At 38.2% G+C, this 11930-nt stretch overlaps 1 protein-coding gene across 5 annotated transcripts in view; it reads left to right on the top strand.

Annotated features, from left to right (window-relative positions):
- Positions 1–11930, top strand: part of LOC133878882 (uncharacterized) — a 58183-nt gene that overhangs the window by 1873 nt on the left and 44380 nt on the right. For all 5 annotated transcript variants that reach the window (XM_062317440.1, XM_062317439.1, XM_062317438.1 and 2 more), the window contains 5 exons: positions 11–171; positions 3274–3339; positions 3699–3816; positions 3933–4042; positions 4149–4244. In XM_062317440.1, coding sequence (XP_062173424.1) covers positions 11–171; positions 3274–3339; positions 3699–3816; positions 3933–4042; positions 4149–4244 — 551 coding nt within the window. The remainder of the gene's footprint in view (positions 1–10; positions 172–3273; positions 3340–3698; positions 3817–3932; positions 4043–4148; positions 4245–11930) is intronic.

The following is an 11930-nucleotide window of genomic DNA, read 5'->3' as shown; positions in this document are numbered from 1 at the left end:
TCATTTGTAGGAAACTACCTTATTAACTATCTGGCCACCAGAGGACCTGAATTGCAGACTTTTGTAACTGCATCATTAATTCAACTCTTATGTCGAGTTACAAAGTTTGGGTGGTTTGATGATGATCGGTTCCGGGAGGTGGTTAAAGAGTCGATGAACTTCTTGAGCCAGGTTACGTATAGTGCATACATTAAGGATTCTGTCCATCTGTGTGTGTGTGCACACACCTGTGTATGCGTCTTAACTGTTGTGTTGCACTTCTTTTACGGATGCATGTACGCATTTGTGATGTCTAAGATATGCTTACAGTGTCATCTTTAAGCTGGTTCATTGGGTTCCTTTGAATTCTAGTTTTCCTGCCTAACAAGTTTTTATGATTTGATGGCTCTTTAATGAATTGAGCAACGAGATGATCCTTCTGCCAGGTCATTTTTTTTTTAATTCTTTTATTATTTTGAATTTATTTTGCACTTTCGAGTTTGATGTTTATTACTTGTGGTGTCAATATATAGCTTGGTTATGTTGCTGATAATTAAGCGAAAGATATTTTATTTTTTAGGGTCTTGTTACTGATAATGCATTTGCCATTGTAGTGGCATATGATCCAAATTTAAACATTATGTTGTTTTCCCTTTGGGCAGTATTGGGTTATTTGGCCCGTCTTGATTTTTTGTAATCAGAGGATTGCATCATTATTGTTTTGACTGGCTGATTGAGTCTAATAACTCTATTAGTATGTGCTCCAGTGTCTACATACTAATTTCTGTATATTATTTAGGTGACTGGTGATGCTTGTTTGAAACATCTCAGGAGTTTTTAATTGGTTAGAAATAAATCAATTTGTGTAAGGAAAAAGTTCATATGAAAAGTATGTGTAAGTTTGCATGTAGACTTATGTGTATAAAATATGAATCTACTGTAATTCGAGAAATGCTTGGGGTATTACAAATTTTATTATATGAGAGTTATAAACTAACATGGTTATAAAGTTGTCAAACCAAGTGTATCACACGCATCCGCGCTAATGAATTTGAGACCATGTTACATTTGAAATGACCGGAAATGACCACGTTATTGCAATGTAGTCAAAGACGAGTTGGATGCTGGCCTAGGCTCTTGGATGAGTCAAGGTGTTGGCGCCTCTATATGCGGGGCAACTTTAGTGCATTAGTTGAGGTGACATGCACTAGAAGTGGGCTCATCATTATACTTTTTTTAATTTTTATAAGTAATTGAAATATTATTAAAAGCGCAATGCGCATTCTAGATACACATGAAATATATAGGAGAAACGCCTAACTAAAAGGAGAAAAAAGAAGGGATAAATGTAGTTTTGGTCCATGTGGTTTGAGATTATGATAAATAGCTCACGAGTTTTAAAAGGTGATTAATCACTCTTGGGGTAAGCAAAAAAGAATAAATTAGTCAATGCCATTGACTAAGGATGCTTATGTTGCGGCTTTCTTGTGGTTCCATTTAGTGGAACGTAAGCTTTGCTAGAACGGCTCACGATTGCGAGGCAGATGTCTTTGCCTCGTTCTTCAGGGTGTCGTATCTAGCTAGAATGAGATGGGAAGGTGAAGACAAGTTGTGGTGGGTCCCCTCAAAAGAGGGTTGTTTGGTGTTAAATCCTTCTACAGTGACCTGAGTTGTATTGATGGCTTTTGTTCCCTTAGAAGAGTGTTTGCTGGATTGAGATTCCTTTGAAGGCAACCTTTTTTGCTTGGTCGGCGGGCTTAAGGGAGATCCTTACCATGGATAATCTCAGGAAGCGACACGTTATCTTGGTCGATGGCTACATGTGTAAAAAGAATAGGGAGTCCGTGGACCATCCTTTTCTCCATTGTGAGGTTACTTGTGCCATGTGAAATGTTTTCTTTAGTTGATTTGGGTTGTTTTATGTTATGCCTAGACAAGTAGTCGACTTGTGTTCTTGTTGGTGGACTGCCAGTAGCATTCGGAGTGCTACTGTGTGGAAGATGGTGCCTTCATACCTTTTGTGTGCCATTCTAGAGAAAGAAACAACATAAGTTTTGAGGACCGTGAGAGGATGTTGGAGGAAATTATGTTGTTATTCTTCAATACTCTACATCTTTGGACATCCGCTGCTGTTTCTCCTTTGGTGATTAGTTATCATGATTTCCTTGCTCTTTTTGTTCCTACTAGTTAGGTGTTTTCTTTTGTATACTTCCTGTAAACTTGAGGCTTTTAATTACATTTCAATTACTTATTAAAAAAATATTTTTAGGGCCCTAAATTTCTGTCCTAACCCTGCCACTAGGGCCTAAAACTTTTGTCCTACAGCCACATTTGTGCTGGGCCATCTGGGCCTGCTAGGGCTTTGCAAGTACTTAGCATGTATCTTTGCTAATAAGTGAATGATATTTATAATAGTCCTTAGTTGGTGTTGTTACAAATAATGTGTTTGCTTGGAAGCAATAGGCATAGAAATGGAAGTCAATTCCACCATGTCTCTTGTGGTTTTTATGGAGAGAGAGGAATTGTTGCACTTTTGAGGATTGTAAAACTTCTATGTTGGGTTTGAAGTTGTTCTTGTGATTGCTTTTTGATTGGATGGTTGCAACTGAATGCTTGCTCTATTTGATATTTGACTTTTTGATTGTATGTTGGCTTTTCTGCTTCTTAGGCATAGTTCTAATGCCTTGAGCTTTTGCTTTTCTTGTCACAGTAGGTTGATTTTCACAATCTGTATTAGAATATATCTTCTTATAATGCATCCATGTCACATACTAGCATCCCACATTTTGTTGCTCATCCATCTTGACTTTCTGCTTCTTAGGCATAATTTTAAGAGATATGATATGTTGTCACCCCATGACACAACTATTAATTCTTTTATTTTTTTATTAAACAAAAAATCACAAAATCATGTAAATGGGTTGGGGTCTGGTTTTGTATTTTTTATTTTAAAAAAAATTCAAAAAAAGAAAAAGAAATAAGGAAGCGTTTGCTTAACACGTTATATATTTGGATAACGTCTTATCATAGCTTAAATGTTTTTACTTATGCAGATTTTTTAAATTTATTTTCTGTTCATTCTTATTAGGGGCACTCTTATATACTTCCTGTGTATTAGGGTTGCACCCCTCTGCTCTTTATTAATGAATTGACATTACTTATCAAAAAAAAAAAAAAAAATTTATTAGTAGACTTCTTTCCTTTAAAGGTGTTGCTACCAGTTGTACCTAGTTCCAACTGGTTTTTTTACATGATTGGTTACATATGTTGCTCACTAATTATTTGTTTTGACAGGCGACATCAGATCACTATGCTATTGGTTTGAAGATATTAAATCAACTTGTATCTGAGATGAATCAGGTAAGTTTATAAGTTCTCCTTACCTATCAAAAATAAAAAAGTTTATAAGTTCTCCCCAAGTTTATCATCAATATAGTGAATAATTACTCCAATGTTATAAAGATTGAAAGATGATAAATATTATATCTATAGCAATGCATTTGTTATTGTTGTGAAACAGTATTGGATATTTGAGCAATAATCTGTCCTTAGGTTTGCCCTTGATTCAGGCTTGTTGTAGTTTTGTTTTTTTTGGCCAATAAGAATGTGAGTTTTTGTTTTCTTTTTCTTTTCCCCCCTTCCTCTTTAGATATTGTTTTAATCATTTGATCTGCTTACTAATATCTGCTTCTATTTTTTCTGGACTTCTAAATCCTTAGCCAAATCCTGGCTTGCCTTCAACTCATCATCGAAGGGTAGCGTGCAACTTTAGGGATCAGTCGCTTTATCAAATATTCCAAATATCATTGACATCATTGCGTCAACTGAAGAATGATGGTAATATGCTTAATATATATGCTGTGACATAACCCGTACATCCTGCCTAAAAGTTCTTCATTTGCTGCTTTGCTGGTGACTTTTGTTCTGAAGGTTTTGCATTATGTAATATGCAGTTGTCAGTCGATTGCAAGAGTTAGCACTTTCTCTTTCACTTAAATGTTTATCGTTTGATTTTGTTGGGACATCAATCGATGAAAGTTCAGAAGAATTTGGTACTGTTCAGGTGTTTACCTCTTTTGACTTAATTATTAGTTATTTGATGGTTCTTCGGTGAGTTTCTTGTGCATTGGATTGTTAAATAATTTTCTAATGTGATGGTGATTTGACAGATTCCATCTTCTTGGAGACCAGTTTTGGAGGACCCTGCATCATTGCAAATATTTTTTGACTACTATGCTATTACAAAGGCCCCTCTTTCCAAGGAGGTACATGTCATGTTCCTTTCATATTCAACCAGATTTTTTCAAACCTTGATATTTATTTCAAATTTATTATTAATCCTTAATTTATTGATATTATTACTATGAGCTATTCAAGTTGGGGTATAGGGGATTTTTTTAGTATATTCTCCACCTTTTGTGCTATTTTTTAATTTTTTTGATTAGTAAATAAAACCATTAAGTAATGTCAAAGGGGGAGGAAGCAACCCAAGTTCATAGGAAGTATACAAAGCTGACCCATATTCAATGAAAGGCAATTTGCTACTCAATGAAGGATCTGAAGAAAGTTTAGTAACTTGTAAGGATAAAAAGAACCAAATCTACAGATATAGAGGGAGTGAAACCAATGAACAAAAGAGAGTTTTGCTCATGAAATTTTGCTACCTTGACAGTGCTACTTTTTCTTTCATTTTTTATACCCCTAATGGTACATAAAGGAGAGTTGTATTTGGTGGAGTAAGGCTTCTTTGGGAGTGGTTTTCTTTGCTTGGTCGGCCGCTTTTGGTAAGATCCTCAATTTGGATGACTTAAGGAAGCAGCATATAATCGTGGTAGATTAATGTTGCTTGTGTAAGGAGAGTAGAGAAACCGTTGAGCACCTTTCACTCCATTGTGAAACAACGATTGCTTTATGGAACTCTATCTTCGGCTTGTTTAGTTTACCGTAGGTCATACCTCGTCGGATGAAAGATCTCTTTGTTTGTTGGAGATGGCAGTTTGGTAGCCTCAAAGTGAAGTAAGTTGAAAGATGATTCCACATTACGTGATGTGGTGTATTTGGAGAGAAATAAATGACCAAAGCTTCAAAGATAGTGAGAGGATAGTGGCAGAGTTAAATGCTTTCTTCTTCAACACCCTTTTCCATTGGATGGCTACCTATATTTGTTTGCATATTTCTAGCTTTCATGAATTTTTTTTTTAATATTTTTTCTTTGGAGGAACTTCACTTAAGGGTGCCGAACTCTCGGCTTATTTGACTTAAGGGTACTAAACTTCAAAATGTTTCAAATTAGGATATTCAATCTTCAAAATGTCTCAATACAGGTATTCTGTTAGGATTTGCCGTTAAATTCTGCCAAAATTTACAAAATACCCGTGTTTATTTATTTATTTATTTTTTTAAATTTTATAAATTTTTTAAAGATTCAAGCACAGATATTTTTGCAAATTTCGTTAAATTCTGACCAACACCTAAATCCTAACAATTTTTTTTTCCCTAAAAAAAGGGAGGGGTATTTTGGGAATTTTGGCAGAATTTAACATCAAATCCTAACGAAGTACCTGTAATTGAGATGTTTGAAAAATTGGATACCCTAGTTTGAGACGTTTTGAAGTTCTGTACCCTTTAAGTCAAATAGGCCGATAGTTTGGTACCCTTAAGTGAAGTTCTCCATTTTTCTTTTTTTGGTTAGGTGTTTCTCTTGTATACTTCTTGACTTCCTATGTATTTGGGTAAACTCTTTGGTTTTTAATGAAATTAGATTACTTATTTAAAAAAAGTTAGCAATGTCTACTGATCTACACATTAACCAAAACAGACCAGGTAAGCAGAAAAACCAAATTTCAAAGCTTTTTATTGATTAGGCAGTGATGAAGAAGGTTATTAAGTCGTCCACTTGCAAATACTGCTCAATTTGGTAATTCACCAATTGTTTTGTAGTAAGAATGCTCCCTATCATAGGAGGTGGGATAAGATTGAGGGGTGTGAGCTTTAGGAGCTTAGGGTTGAGTTGTTTTGTGGGCTGTTTTTGTAGGGTCGGTGGTGAGGTTGTTGCTTCTTGTATACTCCATGTGTACTAGGGCTGCCGTACGTTGTTTTTTTTAATAAATTTGCACTTATATATAAAAAAAAAGAATGCTCCCCAAAGCTGCAGGCGGCCAAAATAAAGTCATCTTAGAACCAGCAATCAAATGCTATTGAAGGGAAAACACCAACTCTATCCTATGAATGCAAAGTTAAGAATAAAGTGGGGGTGTGCGCATCTCCAACCCCCCCCCCCCCCCCCCCCCCCCCGGCGGCTATCTTTTTTGGGGAACCCCCTAAAGTTGCAACTAAAAGGATGAAGGTGCCGGGCACTTCTTGAAGCATCGAACATCCATTCCCGGGCTATCTTCCCCCACCCACCCACTAAAATCAATTGGCGACTATGGTGGTAGACTAAATTCACCCCAACTCAATTCAAATAAGCTTTAATCCCAACTAATTGGAGTTTGCTATGTGGATCCTTTTATGCCACTCAGCACTAGGTAGTAGCTGCATATAATGAAGAGAATGAAACATTAAAGGATATTCCTTGCTTCGTTCTTAAAGCTATTGGGAAAGTTGTTCCTTTGTTCTTAATGTGGAACATTTGGAAAGAAAAGAATCATCGCCACTTTGAGGATTGTGAGACCCCTGCGCTTTCTTTAAAATTCACTTTTATGAGACCCCTCTTAGATTGGGCTGTAGTCTATGTTTCTTCTTCTCATTTTTCGAATATTTTAGACCTTGTAAGATTTTAGACAGCTTTAATGTTGTTATCTCTCTTGCATACATTTCGTGTACGAGGGTTGTGGCAGTTTTTCTTTTGAATAGTTGATTACTTATAAAAAATTAATGAGACATTAAAGGAGATTGTCCTTTTTCTTGGGTTTTGACTATGGGTTCTCTATGAACAAATAGGCTTTCAATAATTCTGCACGGTACTACTAATATTAGATAGTAATTCAACTGGATGACACCTTATTTGTTTGTCAAGTGCTTCATATACATCCGTCCTTGCTAATGGAGTTTTTAACAGGAAAATATTACTAGCAATGATTCTGTTGCTATTAATAAAAGAATGCTATATACTATTTTATGCTTATATGTGGGCTATAGCACTAGGAAATAAATGCTTTTAATACTTGAAGGTGGTGTTGACCACAATAGTAAATCAACTGTAAGTAAATTAATGGTCATTTGTTTTCTGGGATGAAAAGTGTGCTCCTTTATTGTCTTGGGATTCAGAAATGCGTGTGCTTTTTCAGCTTTGGGTAGAAATCTAGAGGGAAAAAAAAATGCTGGGCAAACATCTTCACCACAAATTTATGGCTATGGGAAGGTCTCATATCCATAACGTCTTAACCTTTACCACTATCATGCATCTCAGGAAGAATGCTTATCTTCCAGTTTGGCATTGGTCACATGTCGCTAGTGCAACTCCCTTCTTGACAATGTTTATTTCTGGCCACACCTAGCTTACAATGGGTAAAAAGCAATAAATCAATCTCCAAAGGTAATCGCACTTAGTCTTCTTAAAGCATGAAATTGCAATAAGTAATGAATGCTTTTTTAATCTGACAAAATACTTGACTCATATATATGATGGGCGACTGCATAACGTTATTGAAAATAATCCACAATGTCTATAATAATTCAATCATATCTCCTTTTTCTTTTTGGTGCAAAAATGTAGTATTAAACATTTTACTAGTCAGTTTAGAATGTTTAGGGTGGGGAGGAGGGGTTTTGTCCTTGGTTTAATCCCTAGGTCCCTTTTTCCATCGTTTACGTTAAGGAAGGGGGAGGGCTGTTGTGAGGGGCAGAAACAGAAGCAGAAGCAGAAGGGGTTGGCCCAGCTGGAGGGTTGTAATGCAAGGAATGGCTTGAGCAGCCATGGCAACCGATGTTGCTCCTCACTAGTCTCTTCTTAGTTGGGATGGGAGCAACGAGGTGTATAGCTTGGGTGTTGTTGTGATTCCCACTATGGCCGAGCACTTAGGAGAGACTAGCAGCCCTAGAGAGGAGTTGTTTTCTGCCTCAGATGAGAGGGTATTGGAGGGTTGGGGGTTAGAGAGTAAGAAGAGTGCACCGGGCTTGGATTACTCTCCTTGGGGTGAGCCACTTTATTGTGAGCCGATTAATTTTTGCCCCTGCAGGATTGGAGGAGATTGGTTTTTTTGAACATGAAACTTTTTTTTTTGATAAGTAAGAAGAACTTTATTAAAGAAAGCGTAAGGCGCCCCTAAGTACACAAGAAGTATACATAGGAACAACCAAAGCTAACCCAAAAAAACCCGCAACACCAAGGCCCTAGAACACAAAAGAACCAAAACAAGCTACAAAAGAACCCAACTAAGAACAGAACTACCCACTACCCTTCAAGGCACAACAAACCTACAACATGTGTGCCTTGCCTTTCCTACGCCTAGAGGGATAGTTCGCATCACCATAGTTTTTTTTTTTGATAGGTAATAGCAATTTATTGAAAAGCGCTAAGGGGCGCAACCCTTATACACGGGAAGTATACAAGAGAGCCCTTAAGCGGGTCGAACAGAAAGTAAATTTAAGAAGTCTACAAAAGTAAAGACACTCAAACTACGATAAGGCGCTATCCAAGAGTATAAAGTGTTGAGCAGCCGCTTCCTTAGCTCCACCATAGGTGTCTCTACATCTTCAAACAGACGAGCATTCCGCTCCCTCCAAATACACCACAACAAGCATAGAGGAGCTAACCGCCAAACCTCTTTCGCCTGCCGACTCCCAATAGCCGCTCCCCAACTAATCAATAACTCCAACACCGAATGTGGCATAACCCACTCAACCCCAAATAAATTAAGAACGTAGCTCCACAGGGCCCGAGCTACCTCACAATGAAGCAACAAGTGATCACCATAGTTAATGGAACTATGCAAATTTAGAAGCTCCCTTTTCCCTTTAGACTTCTGACGCGCAAAAAATTGGAACTCCTCTTCCATGGCATCCCGAATAGCCAATGCCTCCTCCCCAAAATCTCCATCCATCGCCCAATCTAATGGCAAACCATCCCAATAATCATCTTCATCCTCCTCCCACACCACAATCTCCCCGTTATGTTCAAAACCAACTGGCCAATTCCGAAATTGGGAGAAACCATTAAAGCAACCAATCGAAGGGGAAGAGGGGCCTACCACCCCTCCATTGTTGACCTCCTGAAGCGCCACATGAAGGACTGATATTGGGGGAAGGTTGAGAAACCCCTTCCTAAAAAGGCCCTGATTCACTGACGTCACTGACTTCTTCATTGCAGGAGGCTTTGCCACCTTCTCAGCTGACGGCTCTGCACCTGAAAACCTCTTAAGAACGTCGCCAATTGACATCTTCACGGCTTCCAGAGAGTCAGAAAGTAGCCCATCATTCCACTTCACAGAATGCCCTTCCCTCAGATTTTTCGCCCTCCTGTAGTAACACTGAAAAGGCTTAGAAACCACCACAGGGAGGGGAGAACGCAGCTTCTCTCCTAAAATAGCTGCTCCAGCGAGAGACAGAGCGGCAGAAAGGGGTTTAGGAGTCTGAAGCTTCCCCAATGGAGTGAACTTAAAAGAAAAAGGAGCAGGATCCGTGGGAAAAGACTTTGGAGTGAGTAGAACAGAAAATCAAAGGTGCTAGTAAATTTTTGGGTATGCTTTGTGATAAATTTGAAAACGATTATGGAACTGTTCGCTTCTATTGAAGCCATTCACAACAAGGATGTTTTGAGCAAGGGTTCTGAACAAGCCTTAAGGCAATAGAGAATTTAAAAGACTAGCTTGTTCCATTAATTATGTCTTTAAAGGTTCTACGTCCAAATCTGGTGGTAGAAGAGGGTGGGTTATTGAGACGAGTTACAAGGACTCAAGATACAAGAGTTACAAGCATTCAAGAGACAAGAGTTACAAAAACTCAAGTGACAAAAGTTACAAGATAGTTGTTAATGTAGAAGTAGAAAATACGTGTAACGTTAAGATTCTTTCTCTATAAATAGAGTCTTGTATACAATCAAATAATTAAGCAAATATGTAGCGAAGAAAGGCTTTGATGTGTTGATGTGTGGATATAGGCCATACGCCAAACTACCTTAATTCTCTGTCTCTCTTTCTTGTTCTCATCTCTTTCAGTCCAAAATTTTCTATTTGATTCAGAGCTGGAAAGGAGGAAGACTGCACGCCGCTCCTTTACTGGATTGGCTAACCCACAAGATTTCTTTTTTAAGATAGAGAGTCTGTTGAGCAAACCAGCCATCTAAATTATATGTTCTTACATGGGTGTCTTTTGTTCCTTGATTAAGCCAAAAATTATTTCTTGGAATGTGAGAGGGTTGTATGAAGTAAATAAATGTATGCTAATGAGAAATCTCCTCAGAACTTGGAAGGCTGGCATAGTAACTTTACAGGAAACTAAATTGGAACAGATATCCATGAGTATAGTGCAAAGTTTATGGGGTGGGCAACATCTAGATTGGTGCCAATTGGATTCAAGGGGGGCACCTAGTGGCTGGTTTGATGAACTTGAAGAATTTGAAGAAGTTAGTGATGCAAATGTTGTTTTTGTGGATAGAGAAACTACAGTCTATGTCTGAGTGTTCTTATTCTGAATTTCTAGAAAATGTGTTATCTTTTTTCTTTAAATTAGGGGTTTCATGTATACATCCTGTGTACTGTGGGTTGCGCCCCTCCGCTTTTTTTAATATACGTTACTTATAAAAAAAAAAGGGAGGGAGGGAGGGGGGGGGGACCTAGTGGCATTTTATTCATTTGGGATAGGAGAGTTGTGGAAAAAGTCAAAGACTGCTTGAGGAACTACTTGGTGGTGTGTAAATTCAAGAATGTTATCGACCAATTTGAGTGGGCTTTTGCCAAAAACAGCCCTAATTTAGATGTTGATAGGCGATTGTTATGGGAGGAGGTAGCGGGTTTGATTAGTTGGTGGGTCTTAGCTTGGTGCATTGAGGGCGATTTTAATGTGACTTGCTTCCCTAGTGACAGATCATGAGTGGCAAGCTTCTCGCTCACTATGGAAGAGTTCTTGAACTTTATTTTTGAGTAGTGTCTTATGGATATCCCTCCATGGTGGGAATTTCACCTGGTGTAATAATCGGGATTCTCCTTCATGGTCTAGAATCAAAAGGTTTCTTGTCTCCCGAATGGAAGGATCACTTAGATTAACCTGAGTTCTCTTAGATGACTTTTCTATTCTTCTTGATTGTGGCGATTTTTAGAGGGAGCATAAGTTATTTTAAATTTGAAAACATGTGGCTGAAAACAGATAGCTTCGTTGAGAAGGTGAGGCACCGGTGGAATTCCTATTGTTTTCATGGCTGTGGGTTGTTTTTCCGTTGCTTTTTGGTTTTGCTTTGTAGTTCGGCTTCGGTCAGCTTGGGTTTTGGGTGTCTCTTGTGGTTTTGGTCGGCTTCAGTAGGCTTGGTCTTTGGGTGCCTCTGGGTTTTGGTTGTAGTGGGTGTCTTTTTTTGGGGGCGTTTCGGGTTTTGTGGGTGTTGTTGGTGCGTTTTGCTGTTTTTGGGCATGTTCTTGGGCTTTGGGTTTGTAAGTGCCCTCGTATACTGCCTGTGTACTGGGGCGCCTTTCGCTTTTTTAATAAAATTGCTTATTACTTATCAAAAAAGAAGAAGAACAAAATGGCTCTTCTTAAGGATATAGAACGGCTGGATGGGATTGAAGAACATAGACAGCTTTTTAGTGGGGAGAAATTGAGGAAGAATGCAGCTGTAATTGAGTTGGAGAAGACTATTCTTTTGGAAGAGGTGAGCTGGAGGCAAAAGTCGAGGAAGCTGTGGATAAGAGTACCAAGTTCTTCCATCGGGTGGCTAACTCTAATAGAAAATGTAACTAGGTAGTGAACTTGGTTATCCATGGTAACATCTCTTCTAGTCCGATGGAATTTAAGGATCATGT

The sequence above is a fragment of the Alnus glutinosa genome, chromosome 10 (assembly GCF_958979055.1).
Source record: "Alnus glutinosa chromosome 10, dhAlnGlut1.1, whole genome shotgun sequence".
Taxonomy (NCBI): domain Eukaryota; kingdom Viridiplantae; phylum Streptophyta; class Magnoliopsida; order Fagales; family Betulaceae; genus Alnus; species Alnus glutinosa.
The sequence above is the reverse complement of the archived record's forward strand: the minus strand, read 5'-3'. Positions and strand labels throughout refer to the sequence as shown.